General features: G+C 39.0%; 1 protein-coding gene across 4 annotated transcripts in view; it reads right to left on the bottom strand.

Annotated features, from left to right (window-relative positions):
* The window catches only part of LOC129726010 (IQ motif and SEC7 domain-containing protein 1), a 198,190-nt gene that overhangs the window by 27,001 nt on the left and 152,421 nt on the right, over positions 1-18,768 (bottom strand). Inside the window, exons 1-2 of one of the 4 annotated variants that reach the window (XM_055682532.1) lie at positions 14,811-15,432; positions 3,216-3,599 (exon numbers count right to left, since the gene is read on the bottom strand). In XM_055682532.1, coding sequence (XP_055538507.1) covers positions 3,216-3,599; positions 14,811-14,857 — 431 coding nt within the window. In that variant the 5' untranslated portion in view covers positions 14,858-15,432. The other 3 variants (XM_055682535.1, XM_055682533.1, XM_055682529.1) reach the window with 3 other exon arrangements.

Here is an 18,768-nt window from a genome sequence, read left to right as displayed (position 1 = left end):
GACATCGAGAAATGACTTAATTCGTGGATCGGGACCAACGGACACTAGCAATGTTCCGGATTTTAGGAGTGGTATTAGAAACCTGAAAGAACCAAGAAATCAGATAAAGTTCTACGCGTTGCAAATGCACACACTCCCAAAATCCGGAACATTTCCGGTGTCCATCAATCACGTCGAGTTCTCGAGTAATATGTATTAGGAAACCAGGATAGTTTTCCAGTAAAATAAAACCGGTTTCATCAAAATTAATTCATTTTTCGTGAAGTTCTGGCTATTTAAAAATTGACAAATTTTTGCCTGTCTCAATCATTTTGTCTACAGTATATAGATAGTTTTGGACGAATCCATTCCAATCGCGGCACAGATAAGAAACAGACCTTCGTAACGAAATCACGTGCAGGCATGCAAATCTCTGTCACTGTTTTGCTCACACGATTTATAGATTGTTGATTGTTTTTTCTAGTCGAACCGCTCACACATAAACACAAGGCACACAAGACGGTAGCCGCTCCTGAAGAAAGGAAACCGTAGATCACTCAATAAAATCTCAGCTCATCTGCTGCGGCGGGACATAATAAAGCCAGTTAGTTGCTGGATAAGTTGTTAGGAATGATGTTGTAAACATTGCTCGCCCCGATTCAGTCGAGTCATTGGAATTGAGAGTGCATCACGTAGTGGAATCCAGAGCTGTATGACAGACAGCAGTGGTGGGGCCGATGGCCGCGATGAAGGGCCCACACATGAGTGATATATTGCGGGGATTGGCTGCAGCTTTTCCTCTTTCTTCTAGCAGTCGGTGTGATTAATTTTTCACCGTCAAATATTGAGACCGGGAAACTCTCCGCAGAAGCGGAGCTTCCGCGTTACAAGAACGGCTGAATGACATGTGGATTTCTAGCCGACAGCCGCATTTTCAAACCCATCAAAGGTGAGATTATGATGGAGCCGTAACGTGAGAAAAACGTCCACCGCCGGGTGTCATCTGTTGCCGATTTATCTCTCCCAGGGTGACCGATCAACACGAAGATTTTATCTGCGACATCTTTTAGATTCGTCCAAGGCGCCGTCGTATGTTTTTTTTTTATCTTCTCGCAAACTAATTCCAGTCACGTCAAGCTTCTTTGATGTTTTGATATGAAAGAAACATGATTTTACTCGGAATGGTTTTGCTTTTGGGTATTTTGCTGGTGAAATCTAACAAATGGTGTAGGATAGCCCAGACCGAACTATTTACACGACATTTGATCTCCTGTTTACGTGTTTGTCCATCACCGTGGCGAGCACCACACTTGTGTGGCAAAGTGGAGCGACGCCATTTGTGCCGTTCGATGATCGCTGCCCCAGTGACGTTCGAAGAAAAGAAACCTCCCACAGCCGTTTAGAAGCAAAAAATGGCCTGTAAAACACACCAAGCGCCAGCTGGTGTGCGCACGCGGATCACCGAAGTCCAGACGTCGTCTCTTTGTATTGTGTCAAGCGGTTTTGCTTGGTTTACTTTAAAGGTTAGACAAAATGGGTACACGATTCGGCACAATACGTTTTTATACCTACGTACATCGCGCTATTAATTACCTTCAATTAACCGAAGTGTGCGCTCACTAAGAAGAACGGGTCCGGCTGTCCGTCCGTCCTAGAGGTGTAGTTTCACTCTCGTTCAGTTACTGTTGGTTTGTTTTTATCAATTAGTCTGCAATTATCACGTTCGCGGTTCTGGCGCACGGTTAGCAGCCCTGGGCTGTGCTATTTCTTCCAAGGTAGAGATTTGACTGAGTTCGCAACGTTTTGCCCCTTCGAGAGAAGCTGGCCCGTTATCAGTGCGCGACTGTACAAGCAAAGCCACGAAGGTAAATTATTGTTGTTGCCACAAGAACAAACTTCCCCGCAGGAGATGCGCCTTTGTCACAGACGCAGTGGAAACAGACCTCCGGTGATAATGGCAAAACATCATCGATGGTAATCGAAAACTGCGAATGGGAATTTTGGTCCTGATAAAAACGACCTCTAAGAGAATCGTTGATGTTTTTTTTACGTTTTCCCTTTTAGGAATAGCAATCGTGATCTTGAATGTTAAATCTCAAAATATTTATTCAGTGAATAATAAAATCAGACCCCAAGCGCAACTCACAGATCTGTTAAGCTGTGGCTTAACGGGCGCTTCGTTGTTATCACTTTAGTGCACTTGTGTACACTTAAGTGACGCTGTAGCAGGTTTGCGGAAAGAAAAACAACGAAAAGTAAAGAGCGCCGCTTGCAGGTTTGTTCGGTGACGTTTGTTTACTTTTAGTTCGCTATACTTAGAAAAAACGAAACAAAAAACCAAATAAAGCTGAACTCGAACTGAAATGTTCCACTTAATTGGGTCTCTGTTGTTTTGCATGGAGCGACTCAATTGACATATTCTGATCAGTAGAGCGATCTGCTTATGTAAAAGTCACAAGGTGTGTGACTCACACTAAGCTGAACAAACTCACTCATAACGTTCTTTGAGAACATGTCGCGTAAGATTGAATATTTCTATCTGAGTCGAAAAACTGACTCAACGTCGTAAAAAAGTGCTAAAGTGCTAAAGCTGCTATCAAACATGCAACATCGCTCACATTGCTAAGCAGCATTAGCAGCACCCACGCTCGGCCAGTCGTAAATAGAGAAAAACGAAAAACGTTTTGTCCGTTTCATGTTACATCCAACCGTCGCCCGGTTGCAGCTATTCGCACCTAGGTGTCTCTCGGCTAGGTTAACCGATCTGTCATAGACAACGGACTGAGCAGAGGCTGAGCTCCCATAATCCTATTAGAGATGATTTACATGTCATCAATTAAAATCTTACATCACTGACGGTCGGATCAATAATCCCGGAGGGAAGTGTCGCAATGTTACGCAATCATAAATTGTGGTGTTTAAGGTGAAACGGGACGTGGTCGCGATCAACTCGAATTTTGCAATCTAATTTTCTCTTGATTTATGAAGACTACGTACATGAAACTTTGATTAATTGTTTTCACAACTTTTGCATGCCTGAAGTAGCAATTTGAGTGCTGTTTATTTAGTGGAAGCCGAATTTTTTACGATCAAAATACAGAAGTAAAAAGAACTCTAACCTCAAAATTGTATAAGAAAAGGCCACATTCCCGTTTCACCTTAAAATGCCCAAGTGACGACCAGGTGGAATAAAAAAAAACTGTGGGTTCACAATCAATTATTGATATTCTACTTACGCATTTTGAACCCGCGTCCGCTTGAGCACCTCGCCGTTGTTACGGATCGAACCCTTCTTGTGCAGCGTCGGGGTGGTGATCGTCGTCTGATGGCCACCGAGCTGGTGATGGTAACTGTTCGGCTGGTGGTGATGATGATGGTAGGCAAGCTGCTGTGGCGATACGTAATGTTGGTGCTGGGTTTGCGCCGAGCTGACCGTCGTCTGCGGCAGATACACGTACCCACCGGAGGCCGTGACCACCGCGCCGCTGCTTCCTCCGGTGGAGCCCCCGCAGAGGCTGCTCGCATTGCTGCTGCTGGCACCACTGGCCAGGATACCATTGCCCGGGTGGTGATGGTGGGTCGAGTAAATCTGGGATGGACGATCGATCTTTTGTGGAAAACTGCCGAAAGAGAGAGAAAGAAAACAACAAAAAGGATAATTAAAACCTTGACGAAAAAGAGCAGATGTTTCGGTTTCGAGCATTGCTTTTGATTCCACGGTCAACGAGATGTGAACGGAAAGCAGCACAGAAGATAGTGAGTAAGGAAAAAAAAATTTAAAGATGCTGAGCAGCGTGAAGATGGAAAAAAATTGAAAGCTGATACATGAATGCAATTATAAATCAGGTTTCGATGCTACCTGGTGCAGTGGTTACGGTTTGCTTTGCAAAAAGGGACACACACTCAACAGTTAGTTTCGCGGGAAAAAGGACATCTGTTCCAATATTCGTTGCGATTTTTTTTTCGTGATTCAACCAACCGCAAGGGGCTGACCGTGTGGTGGAGGAAGGTTAATGGTTGAGTATTTAAATTGTCGTAACTCAGCTTGACAGTAAAACTCACTTCAGCTGACACAGTAACTGATTTCGAATTGATTTCAGCAGATTTGGATTTTTTTTAATTGATTTACTATAATTTAAATTTGCAAATAAAACTAATAGCTATCAAAACTAATGCGAGTGAATGAATGAAAAAAATAATTAAATCGAAAATTAGCTCCAATGCCCAAATGGAAATTTGATGAAATCTCAGTTGGTAACCCAATAGTAACTATTAAAAACAGTATGTTGAAAAATAATGCTCTGGAACCATGATAATGTCAAGTATTTTTGTCATAATTTCGTAATAATGACTAATTTAAAGTTCAATTAACCCTTGAAAACTGATAATTGTTAAATAGCTTTTTTATTTTGTACTATAGCGTGGCAAAATGTTCAGCAAAAATATGCATTTCTGTATGACCAATTACTTTATAAAAGATAAAAAAAATGCAGATAATCTTGGAAAAAAGTTATGTAGAAAATTATAATTTTAGTGAACTATATAAAACTATTTATATCTTTTTAAATGTAAGAGATATAAATTTGACATCCCCGACAAAGTTGCTAGTAAAAGCAACTTTTATAACTTTCTCGAAGACGCTGGCTGTCCACTTCTTTTTTTCTGTATGGACTTCCTTACTGCGACCAGAATCGTTGACCTATTGTAAGATATGCCCGGGTGTCTGCTGTATCCTGCACTTCTATTATTAGCAATACCGCTATTGAGAAGTGGTATGCTTATTATTATTTTATTAGTGCTTGTGTTTAAGTGGTTTTGCCTTTTCTTTTACACGGTTACTGTTCTACTATACCGTGCCTCGTTCCTCCTGCCAAATATCACCAGTTACAATTCCCTAGAGAAGTTTCGTCGTGCGTCCTCACGCAAAGGTATTATAGATTTCAGCGTAAAGGAAGAGTAAGTGGTGGGGAAGACTGAGAATAAACTCATGCTTAAGTCCTTTTTGCATTGAATGGCTTGATTCTACTAAGATTCGAACCCACGACCATTCGCTTGACAAAGCGGATCCTGTAACCTTGCGGCTACGCAGCACCTCTTGCTGTCTACATCGCTGCCCTAAAATAACAAATTCTTCATATCCATTCTGGGTAGATTATTCACTGAATCGTCAATTCAATAAAAGTGCAACAAAATACATAGAATCTTTTCCAAACAAATTATATCAGAAGTATAAGTTTTATTAAAGCTTTTGTCGAAATCATCATCATTAACACCAAGGTGCATATGAACACCGAAGTGCATTCGAAAGATTCTCATGTGAATAATTTAAAGGATAAAACCTGTGAATAATTTAAAGGATAAAAGAAATTCATTTCAAGAATTTTTGTAATTTGAACTTTTTTTATTGGTCAGGAAAGAAATCAGACTCTTAATCATTGATTTTAGGTATTTAGAATTCAACATCACAAGACTTGAGAAGAACTAAATTTTATAATTTTGAGATACAAAGATTCCAGGATTCGATGATTACTTCTCTGACATTAGAAAAACTGATACTTGTGGTTTTATTATTTTACGTTTCATGAATACTGGGGACCAAGATTCCAGAATTTTATTGTTTGAAGAAGTAAAAATATTGTAACCTGTCACTTCAGGATTCTAGGATTATGGGGAGTCAACGTTTCTGGAGTTTGAGATTGGTTTGAGGAATTCGGGATTTTCGAATCTAAGAATTTAGAAATTTTTAGATTCCGAGAGGTGGGATTTCAGAATTTTATATTTTTACGGGTTTGAGCTATTGGAAAATAATGATTTCGAGGATTCGAAAAACTTCAGCATTTCTTGGATTTCTGGATTATTCAATTTTGGAATCATAGAATTCATGTAATAGAGGATATTACAATCTTGGAGCTTTGGGGTTTTAGGATTATGGGATTTGGGTTTAGGAGGAATTCGGCTTTTTCGGGTCTGAAAAGAATTTCGGGTTGCTTGAATTTTTGGAACACAAGATTCTAATTCTCTAAATGGTTAGATGCCAATATTTCATGATTTGTTAATTCAAGGTTTTGTATAACTTCAGTATTCCAGATTTTCTGGAATTAACATGTTTAAAAAAAAGCCCTAAGATGCTACCTTAGAATTTTATATTATATATTATAAATTCTGTTTATTACCACTGGTCACCAAAAGCGAAAACATGCTTAAACCAGTCCACATAAGCACTGGTGATGGCTATATGTCACAGTCGAAATACGTATTTGCGCGGACTGAATTTCTATATTTATTTCCCAAATTTCTAGTAGAGTCTAACGGAATACTTATAATTCTTTCTTCTGATTTCTCATTATAGATTTTCCAAATGCTGCCCCAAAGCTCAAAAAACGTTATGTTTACGAGAAAACTCATTTAAGTCTCTGGAAAAAGGTTGGTGACCAGGGGTACCAAAATTCACATGAATGGATAAAAAGCTATAATCTTTCATTTAGTTCCAGTTTGGACTTTAGGGCCTGTTATTGAATTGTGTTGACCAGTGTCATTTAATACTTCAATAATTAGAATGTTTCGGGATTTTTCCGAAATTCAGAATATAAGAAACTTTGGATTTTATAATCTAAGATTTTAAGATATGAGAATTTTCAGGATTTCAGTGTTTCAGGAATTTTGAACTCGGTAAAATTAAGATTGATAACTGAATACGAAGGTTTTCAAATTTTTGGTATCTTACGATTTCAATATTGCCCGATTTGAGAACTTAAGGTTTTTTTTGCATTTAGAAGTTATGAGATTTTAGGCTTGTTGTGATAACAAGATTATAAAATTTTGAAACTTTGGTACTTGATGGTTTTAGGATCTTTCATAATTTCACGATTTTAGGCTGGTTAGAAAATTAAGATTTAAAAGCCTTAAGATTCGCTCATTTGTAGATATCAGGTTTTTTTTAGTTTTAGGATTTTAAGATATACGGATAATCTCTTGGCTGGTCTCGAGGATATTAGGATTAGGAAATTTTAGCATTGCAGTATCTTTTTCAGGAATTTGAAATTTTTTTAAATTCCAGAATTTGAGGTTTTAGAATTCTAGATTCATGCAACACAGGAATTTTGGGTCTAGAGATGTAAGGATTATGGGATTTAAACAGATTAATTTAGTTTTTTGAAATTTTTGGAATGCAAGGTTAAGGAACTTTGAATGAGGGGAGCTCGTAGCCCCAAGATTACCGAGTTCGCTTCGACAAATGAATGGTCATGCATTCGAATCTTAATAGAATCAGACCGTTAGATATCAGATTTTCATGCATGGGTTTATTCTCAGGCTCCCTCCCATCCCCTTCACCCTAAATTCCGGAAAAAAGTCACACACAGTCAAATAAATACCACTCCAGGCAGTTGTAATTGCCGATACTTGACAGAGTAACTAACAAGGCTCGGTAAAGAAGAGCAGTAGAGTCTATATAAGGCGTGTAAACGGAAAAGTGAAAGTATAAAAATCTTCTACTGACCACGGTGACAAAGTAACCTCTCTTTCCGTTACAGTCGTTGGAGATGCAGAGGTAAACTCGGTCCCAGGAAACAATGATTGAATCACAACCTTCTTTGCTTACCTAATCGATCGTAAAGAAGCAACAAGCGCCCTTATCGATCTATGCAAAGTGGAAGCTACTGAATTGAATGGTAAGGAACGGCTTAAGCCGTTCCGCCTATTTTAATAAGTCGATGGAAACTTCAAGATCACGCAAGATTGAAAATTTTTGATCGGTAAAAATCGAGAATTCTATGGTTTTCTAAGATTTTCAAGAGAAGAGGGAGAACTCTAGAAGTTTAATAATTTAGGTTCTTAGGACCTGATATTTTGAGATTAACTGATTTTAGGATTTTTGTAAATTGAAAAGAAGAATTTTATGCATACACGTTTTATTTACGCCTTTTTGGAATCGATCATTATTATCTTTTGTAGTGCTTTTCAAGTACATTACACTGCCCGGACGAACACATACGATTCGCATAGGTTCTCTAGGATTCCTCACATCGGATTCGTGAGCGTCCTTGAAAAGGATTCCTGAAAAAAGAATCCTCAGGAATGCCCTGTGGCTAGGGGCACCAAAATTCACAGGAATGGTTAAAAAGCTACAATCTTTCATTTTTTCCAGTTTGAGTTTTAGGGCCACACCTGTGTTGACTAGTGTTATAACATGTGATCATCAGACCTTCTAGCTGGTCTTGAGATACGATGCTGGCCTAACAAGCCAGCCGTCGCATAGTGTTTCCAAATCGAGAAGCGGACGGCAAAACTATTTTTTCAAGTCCTATGTTATCCATATATTCTAGAAAGTTGCTTCGTTTACTGCTGTCCTTCATATGCTTTAATGGAATCAGTTACAAATTTCGCCGTATAGAGGGCGCCATGCCTAACTTTTAAAAGTGACTTGCTAGACGAATAGTTTCTTCTGCAAAGTTGTACAGAATTTTATTACAAAACTGTTTGCTGAATACCTCAAACCTCAAGAGATTGAGATTTCAGAGCAACAAGATGTTTTCTAAAAAGGCTTTTTAAAAGCAGTTTTTCATCCATATGTCCAACTCTAAGGCCTAAAACATGACTGTATAATATTGAGAGTAACGTGGTTGCCGTCCGTTTCTCGATTTGGACACACTGTGCGTCGTAGGTTCGAGTGCCAGCTCGGAAGAGACTGTTAGTGTCAGTAGGATCGTAGCACTAGCCCCGCAATTGTCCTGTACACTAAAACAGTTGGCTGCGAAGTCTGTGTAAATAAAACAGAAAGTCGAGTTCCGAATCGGAATGTTGCACCAAGGCTTTGCTCTTATTATTCTAGTATAATAAAAAGATGAGAATCTTATTGAAGGCAGCGTAATGTTATACAGGTCAATACAGGTGTTACAGAGATAAAAAAAAATCCTGTTCACTTCTTAAGCCAAAGTTATTTATTTATCGATTTGGTCTCAAAATTTTGCCTTTATTCTTAGATAAAAATAAAAATGAAAATGATACTCCTTTATACTTTCATTTCGCATAATCGGTTTCTAAATTGACAAGTTTGAATTTCACAATTGTGATGATAGAATATCATCATTTTTCTTTTGGGACATCATTTTGGAGTGCTAAATACCACAGGATATCGTATTTGCCTATCTAAATATGGGATTTCCGAGCTATTATTACTACTGCGCAGATGTAAGACGTGTAAAAACAACCAAGTTCCGTTAAAAAAAAAGCACGCAAACTTGAAAAAAAAAGCTTCGAGCTCGCAATAATTTGTTTGGTCAAACAACAGCTGCATTATTTAAATAATTCTCGCCAAGACTGTGTCACATAAAATGGATTAGGTGTCATACACAAACGCTAAAAATGTAGATTTCAGACCCCCTTCCCTTCTATGTATCAAAACGTAACGTTCGATATGACTCCTCCCGCATAAAATTACGGAACGCTAAACAACCTGACCCCCTCCAAATTTTAAATTTCGAGCAAACATCGCAGTTACGTAACTGTCTCAATCCCCCCCCCCTCCACCTTCCCTCTATGTAAATAAAAGTAACGTAGACTTCACCCACCTCCCTCCTTCATGCGTTACGTAATTTAGGTACGGCTCCTTAAATTTGGTATTTTTTGCTAATGTCCCAGTAGTAAACATGTGCGTCTTAAATTACTCGATGAATCAGGCTCGATTGCCTATCAAATTAACAATTGTAACGAATCTGGCTTGTTTTTTATTTAAATGAAATGTTTTTTATTTAAATTAAATGTGGTTCAAAACAACCGTCTTATCGATGTAGATGAAATTCATTTGGCAGCGCTGTTTAGTTTTCTCGAACCACTAATAATAACACAAGAACTGAGGAAGAACTAATCATTTATATATTGTCAAAAAGAATCTAGCATCTCCTGGAATAGGAAGACACATTGTGTTTCGGATGGCCTGGAAAAGTATAGTCTTCAGCAAAATTTGTTCAGGGGTTCTGGTTCATGGACAGCTCAGTGCAGGATTCTGTCGCTACGTGACGTTAGTATGAATTCAATTCTTCATATTTTGATCTGAACTCATCCCGTAATTCTCACTCTCTAGAAAGCTGCGGTCTTCAGCAAAGTCATTCAAAAGGTCAAAGGCTTTTGGATGGTGGAAAGTTAAGTACGGAATTTCACCACTATGTGGTGCTAGTGTGCATGCAATTCTTCGTATTTTGACCTTGATTTACCTAGACTACGACTCCGTCCTCCTAGAAAGCTTCTGAACAACTTTCCTAAAGAATGCAGGTTTTAAAATAGTTGGATTTACGCGATGAACTTCCAAATTCAAAACATTCATAACTACATGCACACTAGCGCCATGTCAAAGTACCAATTGCCACATGAAATTGCGTTTACCTTTTTTTCATTTGAGATTTTAGGGGTATAACTCCTACTCCGTGAATTAAAATGCAGTATGACTGACAGTTCTCGTTCCACAAATCACGTTAATATGAAGCAATAAGGGCAAATTTAAAAATAAAACTTTCAAATGCTGCATTATTCACAAAATTTAGATTTTTTTTTGGTATTTGTACCCGATGTCCCGTAAGTAAACACCTACGTCATTGAGATAAATGAATTTAGGCAACATAGAATTAGTTGACTTTCGTGAACTTTCCTCTGTGCTTCTTAGAAAAATAAGAGAAGAAAGTATCTACAGAGTTCGAACGCTGATTTTCAGAGGCTTTTTCTAGGAGAAATTTGGTTGATTTAATATTAGTTCCAAAGTCATGCCTCATCTAAGTTGAATTAAATTATTTTCATTACGACTTACTTATGACTCTAGTTTTACCAAACCGCTGTGACAGACTAATCGCCTTTACGAAGTAAAATTAGTGATAATTACATTGCTAGTTTTTTTTTTAATTAGAGAACCATAACGAAAACGCTCTGCCACCTACCCTCCAGAGCCTCAATCTAATTTACGGTTTTAATTTTACGAAAAAAAAAACCTACAAATAACGACCGCACTGTGCACTGCATGTGGCTCTGTGACAGTATGGGAACGGGGTTCGACGTTCTACGATAGGAAAAACGTTCCTGGTTTCTGTTTCGTTCTTCAATATCGGCTGCACAATTAGAGATAAACCATTAGGAAATGGTTCAGCAAGCGCTATCACATGGTCACACGAAGAGGAGCAGTACCATTCCGGCACGTTTTTTTGTAAAGTCTAATGCGCTGGTCGTCGTCGTATTACAGTCCCACGTTTGCACAGAACATACGGGATTGAACCTGAAGCGGATGGACTCCTCGGTGCAACGCTCTCGAGCGCGGGGGCAGCGATCTCATACAGTTTTGCTTAATTAAAAATGTAATTTATAACTTCTATGGTTGGCTGATCAAGCGGTACCACACATAAGTGTGCGCACGGTTTTCCTTTCTTAGCGGGTTCCAGTTTTCTGGAGCACCCGTAGGAATTGCCGAAGATTATGTACATGAATATTCATGCAGTAGTAGGGATATATATATAAAAAAAAACCGTGTACTCGAAGTTGTTTGCCTAATGTGTACTTTCACGTGTGAAGTTTTATTTTTGGATGCACGAAACATGTGCACTGATTACCAGCAGCAACTACCGACGCCGTCTACTTACGGCTTTCGAAGTACAGCGGATCAACACCAGATGATCACTTTAGAATGTTGTAAACAAAACAGTTGTTTTAGGATCGTCCCTTTTTTGTTGCCCTTCCTGTGCAATACAGACACTTCTAACACCCCGGACCGGAGAGCAGAGAGACAGCAGCATTTTTTCTCTGATAGTGCTTGAACGGTAGACTGGCAGAGGGAGGTGAGACAGATGGTCAAGTAAAACGGATAGTAATAGAAACCGTGCGGTGTGGTTTTTCTACGAAGGATAAATGATGAGTTGGCAGGAACACTTATAGATTGGGCGTGTGGCCCAGACACGCGTCTTCCTGATGGTCGCCATGGTGACGCCTGCAGCCACGCGCTTTCCGGTAACTTATTATGTTATAGTCTTGGTGAAAGGAGATTTATCAATTCGAAATGCCAGAATCAATTATTCATTATTAAAAGGTTGAACATCCCGCAGAGTGAGTTGAAAGGCAACTTCCCGAACAAAGGTCACTAAAATCATCTAGAAATGTTGGCATACTTTATTTCACTAAGCTTGGATTCGCAGTCACGTCAGCTGGCTGATAGCAGAAGCAGTGACTTCGAACACGAACCGAAATGTTATGAGCTATAAAACCCGCGAAGGATATAGAAAATTTGCATTAGTTCGGGTGGCGGTTTGTGGAAATTCACCACCGGGCGCACATTTCACCACCCGGTGTGTAACGACGCCATCACTGTGGGGAAATTTAACGGGAAATGATTTTCTCGTACCACCGCGAGCCGTCCGTCCTAGTCGGAAGTCCTGACGGAAAGTGGAAAATTATGAAAATGAAGTTTACTGTACTTGGGCTTGGGTATTTCCACAGCCGATGACAGCAGCGGAGTTTTCGATACATTTTTGTGATTTTAGAGCCATACTTTATATGGCGAAGTTGCTTATTATAATTTGGTCTACATTTAAACTGAGGTGAAAATTAGGGTGGTCCTAGAACCAACGAAATAAACCAACTAAAATTTTTATTTGTGGAAAAATAAAATTTTATTTTCAGTAAAGTTGTAGATCACTTGATTTTAAGCAGCTTTGTTGAAGACTACTTTCTTGTAGCTCTTAAATTGACTGAATTAGAGCAATTTTGCCTAGGGTGGCTCTTAAAAAACGGTTTCTTCGCTCTACTTTGTTAAATTCAATTTTCTCAGTAAAATTATGTTCAGACGACTTTTAGAGCTTTAAAGACGCAACTTTTGGTGGCCATACTTTAGCGATATCTTTTATGGGTGAAAAGCTATTAAGCTTTATATTTTTAAAATACGCCCTTTTCAACTGTTGATATCTCTGAATGGGGCAGATGAAAAAAATATCTTCTTCCTTCTAGTATGGCTCTAAAATCATAAAAATGTATCGAAAACTCCATTTCCGCCTAAATTGTCGTTCTGTACCACTGTGCAGCGTAGGCAGAGCCAGAGAGGAAGAAGGTGATGATGGCGGCCTAGTTTTTAACTGTTACCCGGAGGAGTGGCGATTAACATAACAATTAAAAAGCGGTAGGGATAATTTTTATGGTACACTTCACTTGCGAGGGTGCATTGATATACGGCAGCACTCCGCCTTTGAGGTTATCGGAATAATCACACCTAGGGTGAATCTTCTCTCTATGAAAACTGAAATTCAACTTGCATAATTGAGCCGAATACTTAACATCTAGCGTGGCGTGACGAATATATTATTTGGAAATGTGTCAACAGCTCAAATATATTTACAGATAAAGAATCAGAGAATGACTCGAGAAAATGGCACAATAACAGTTCAAATACTAAGAAAATTAAACCGTGTAGTAAACTAAAACAAAAATAACATATACAAGAAGTATGTAAAACGTCCCAAAACGGTGTTTGTACTTGAAAGTTCAAAAAACTCCAAAAAAAAAGTAGAAAACATAAGCTATTCTTCTTGTGAGCTTTCGTACAAGAAACAAAGAATTGAAACCAAAAATAGAAACAAAATTCAACACAAATTTTAGTAATAAGTATTGAAGGCAAGTGGATTATGCAGCACTTGGTTTGCAAACCGAACTTAACTATCAATTGACAGGTAGTTTTGAAGACCATTAGATCTTACATCGTAGAGTCTTCTAATTGAGGAATTAATCATCCTTCTAATTACCCTGTATCGTTAAATTATAGTTCGAAAATAAGCGAAATAAAATTTTATAAACACGCTATTTAAACAACACTAAAACTAAATGAAATAAATCAGTATTAAAAAAATAACACACTACCTTCCACCTATAATAAATCCAGAGATACAGATAATCATTTTGGCACGCAGTCCAATTCGGTTGTTTTAAGCTAGCGGTATTTTTTTTGTTTGCTTGTTTTGCTTTTCTACAACGGTAAGATGCCAAACCGTTCTACGCGAGCACAAACTAAAACAAAAAACAAAGCGTGTCTCTATGTGGGTCCCAGGTGCAAGGGTTTTTTCGCTACAAATATCACAACCCTTAAGGGTAAACACACGCACACACAAACAATAGGCAAAAGCTAGAAAGCGTGTTCCTCTAGCAACAAATTTGCGACGCTAGGCAGTGTTTTTGTTTTGTTTTTTTTTTGCCACAAAAACGGTCACTAGCTAATTGTGAGCAAGCAGTGATCAAACTCAAACGCCGGATAACATCGATAGCATAAACATAAACATAGTCAACAACAGAATATAAATCACACACTAAAACACACACGAAAAAAAAGTATTTTCGCTCTCGCGAGTGGAAGCAAAAAAGAGGGGAGAATGTACACAGAGTTTGATAACGGTATTCGAAAATCAATACTTCAGTATCTGAAACAGTAGCATTTTCGCTCTGCTACTGCTGTTGCTGTTGTTGTTGCTCTTTTCGTTCACTTTTCCGGCTGGATGCTCCACCAGTGGAGGCACAGACAGAACAAACAAAAAAGGAATCACCGAATTTTTACCGCTCTTCGCTCTCACTATTCTTATCTAACGAGTCCGGAAAGCTATTATCCTTGCTTGAATGAGACTGTCTTCTCCCTCGCGGGTCACATCACACTACGTCGTACTACTACAATGCGTCACAGAGTTCTTTTACGTCACAAATTCCAAACGCAGTCTCAAAGAACACGCACGCCAAAGTCTACAAAACAATGCAATTTTTCACACATCCACTATAGAGACGGGTTCCGAATCACTGTGCGACGGATTCGCCCAAACTTGCCGTACAGGGTGCTGGAGGGCGGCGGTGGGTGGCAGGCGTTTTCCCGAATCATCGGGGGGACGAAAAATCGATAAGCTCTTAACAATACACACGCTGCTGCTGCTGCTTTTCTACTCGTAACGTTCGACAGGATCTTTTCTCAGTCGATTAGGAGTTTCCAAAAGTCGAAAATATCCTCCAAAATATAGCACTTTTGTTCACTATAGATGTTTTAAATATTTGCAAAAAAAAATCACAGATCACGGTTCACTGGGAGCGCTCACTACCGACCGCGACCGTTGCGCTCTCTCCAGGAATCAAATTACCACTATATATTTGTATGCTGAAACCGGCTAACGCGTCGTTTCGCGTGTCCTTCTGCGAGCGAATGAATGCAGGAGGGTGCACGCTTCGTTTTCAAGGTTCACTTTTCACCGTTGCTCGTTGCTCGGCGACATCCTTCGGCTGACTGAACCGAACCCGAGGACTCAGGATGGCTTTTGTTCTGCTGTGGGCTCTGTGTGCTGTGGAACAACGGCGCTTGCTGTTTCTCCTCTCACGTGCGACGCTCGTCGTCGTCGTTGTTGTTGTCGTTGCTGTGCTGTGCTCGCAGAAGCTACGCCAGGCATGCGTTTTGCTTTACGTTCGGTTTACTACTGACAACAAAACCAGAGTGGATAGTGTGGTGCCTATTTTTGGGGTTTCTCGCCTTCCCGGTTAGCACGGACTCTAGCCGTCGTAGCGACGTCGTTGTGTGTTTTTTACGAGTTGCTGCTGCTGCTGTGGGACAATGAATGGTCGTACAACGTAGAAAAAAAGCAAGCAAGTAGAAGGCGAGCGAGTGAAGAAAGTGCAAAGGGACGGGTTGGGTATGAATTGATCCACCCAGCAGGATTTTTTCGAAGTGATGTTATGTGAAATGTACTAACGTGAAGTGTCTTCGAAATGATTTCAATAGAGGATAGCTATTTCCATTGGCTTGTCATCTTTTATTTGTAAGACCTTTTCATTATTTTCAATTCAGTGTGTTGGAACATTTATTATCTTTAGAAGCACTGATAGTTTTTTTCGAAAAATTAAAGCGAAATTGATATTCTGCTATGCAGTAGAGATGGTTGGGTTTGATGTTTTTCAAAGCCGTACCCGACCCGAACCCGAATTTTTTTTTCGGTCGAAACCCGAGCCCGACCCGAACCCGAAACTTTTTTTTTCGTTCAAACCCGAACCCGACCCGAACCCGAATATTTTATTTTCATGAAACCCGAACCCGACCCGAGCCCGAAATTGTGAAACCCGAACCCGACCCGAACCCGAGATTTCATAGATTTTATAGTCGGGTTTCGAGTTTGCATACCCAAACCCGACCTAAGCCCGGCATTTTCAAACCCGAACCCGAAAGTTTTTTTTTCACCAAACCCGAACCCGACCCGTACCCGACACTTTCGAAAATTTTCAAACCCGAACCCGACCCGAACCCATCGGGACCATCTCTACTATGCAGGCATAAAATTCTCCACAGTGAAATTTATAATATTTTACAACGAGAACAAAACCGTTGAAAACAACACGACTACCTTACTTACTTTACTTTGTTTTAAGGTTTCTTTTACAAGGTTTTTTAGACAGATTTTCGAATTACGCGGTTTTTTTTTGCCGGGTTTGCAAATTATCGTGTTTTTTAGAATTTACCAGAATAAGCAGTTTCTTTTAGATTTTTTTTTGTTGATTAGAAAACCAAAAACGTCTTGAGTTTTTTTTTCAAAATTTTTAAATTATCGCGGCTTTTCGAAATAACACAATTTTTACGAAGTGTGCAGAGAATATACAACCTAGTTAATCACATTCTCGGTTAACGTAGTGGCTTATTTAAGTCTTCCATTGGGTTGTCAGAGTGTGTTCTATTCCCACTGTCGGGATGTAGCCATGAAATTAAACACAAATTGTCCTTCTCAGGACAAGAAAAAAATTAATGATTGGAAATTTATTGTTCTCTCAAGAATATATCTATTCCAAAACTTAAATCACTGCTCAATTATTCATCACACGATGCCCTCATATTCATCACACTGTTAATCATGAATGAACGTAGCCGCAGCCCGTCTTAGTAGGTTACCTAGATATCCGCTGTAGTTGTTTACGTGGAAAAATGGTAACCTAGGTATCCACTACAGTGCTGTAGATTTAAGTCAGTTATGTCGAAAAAATTCAATTAAAAAAATTCAGTATGATTTTTTCGTATTAACAGAAACTGATTTGGCAACTTTTGATTTTCTTCAACGCAGTGAAAACAGATGAAAATACATACAGTTATAATGTAAGAATTGTAGAAATTCATCTCATATATTTTTACTAATTCAAGCTTGTTTTAGGAAATTCGAGGTGAACATTTCAAAGATTGAAGTATTCTTAGTGTAGTGAGTGATTTTGTTTAGTGATTGAAATAAAAAAGTGGTCCACTAGAGATAAAAAAAAAACTTTGGTTGGCTGCTGAACGAGGATTTTACTTTATGAGGAATCTAAAGTGAACTAAGAAGAATCCATTCCATGGATAGCAGATTGGTATAAGAAGAAAATATACGTTTTTTCCTGCTTTCAATTGTGTTTTCATGTTGTATGAGATGAATATATGGGCGGAGATGAATAATGGAGCAGCTCCCCTGCGCCTCCAATTAGCATAATGTGAAATATTATGGTTTTATGATGTTAATTATTGTACTATTGAAAAAAGCGGAGCCTTGTTTTGGACCAGATAACGATCAATCAGAGTTGAAAACAAGGCCAACAGTGGCGTAGCCTTTTTTCTGGAAACCAAAAAATTCAGGTAAATCGACTTTCTGTCATCCAGTTCGAAAACCTGCTGACTCGACGATCCATTCATTTCTAAGACGTTTGTCTTTCTCAATATCATAAATTTAATGCTTTTTTATCGGCCAAAAAAGTTGAGCTTTCACTGCTCCAAGGCATGACTTCCAAAAGTCCGATTGCAAAGGCAAAGTTATTTTTTGCGTCTTTGCCAACGACTTGTAATACAGAACTCTCCGTACGTACGGAGAAAATAAAGACCACACGACTTCAAGAATGTTACTAGATTTATTTTATTAAACAAATTCTACTGAAACCCTGGAGAGAAATTTTTTTCTTTTCCTATTTAACGCCTGTCCTTTTAAAGTTTTTTATTTCTTGTCTTTGAAAACCTTATTGCTTATTTGTTGCCTACTCATGCCGCTGCCATGCGGTCGTCGTTGTTTCTCCCGTGGAAATCAGGTGTCCTGTATCAGCACTTTATTCTGGCGGAGGAATGCCGGGAAAATAAACTACTTTAGATTATGCAACAGGAGGTTGCTTAAAATGTTTGTATGAGGGAATGTGGTTTTGTGACTGTGCCTGTGGGAAAGAGGCAACTGCACGATCAAGTTGGAACTTTTTTCGAGAAGATTTAATTTTTCAGACCAATTGGTGAACGAAATACCCACGGTTGTTTTGAACTACGCAACGATTAATTTAAGCAGAACGTGCGTTGCACGGTAAGCGATACGCTAATGATAGCAGAAAAACACTTCATTTCCTACGTTGTCCTCTCCTATTCTCTTTCTTCAGTATTTTCTCGCACTCATTTCTCTATTGTGAAGCAACCCGTATTGAAAGTGACTAATATGAGCGCGCCAAACCACTGTTTTTCTAATGCCGTTTGTAACATGATAGTAATTGTCACTCAACCTCCCTCTCTCTCTCCAATGCTCCAAAGTTGTTATTTTTCCATCCTTCATTTCCATTATCCGCAGCATACCTTGCGGATGTTAAGAAAAATATCGTTTCATAAAATTTGGTAGAAAAAATTTCTAGGTCTATTTGCTGCTCGCCTTAACAACTTCTCCACTGGGGAGGGACATGGTCATGCGAAATGAGCAAAACAGAACAAACAAGGGATGCTACGGATATTCGCATCCGCATCCGTAAATACGGTACATTTAAATGGCGTCTGGG

Source organism: Wyeomyia smithii, chromosome 2 (genome assembly GCF_029784165.1).
Source record: "Wyeomyia smithii strain HCP4-BCI-WySm-NY-G18 chromosome 2, ASM2978416v1, whole genome shotgun sequence".
Classification (NCBI taxonomy): Eukaryota; Metazoa; Arthropoda; class Insecta; order Diptera; family Culicidae; genus Wyeomyia; species Wyeomyia smithii.
This window is presented reverse-complemented; position numbering and strand designations above follow the sequence as displayed.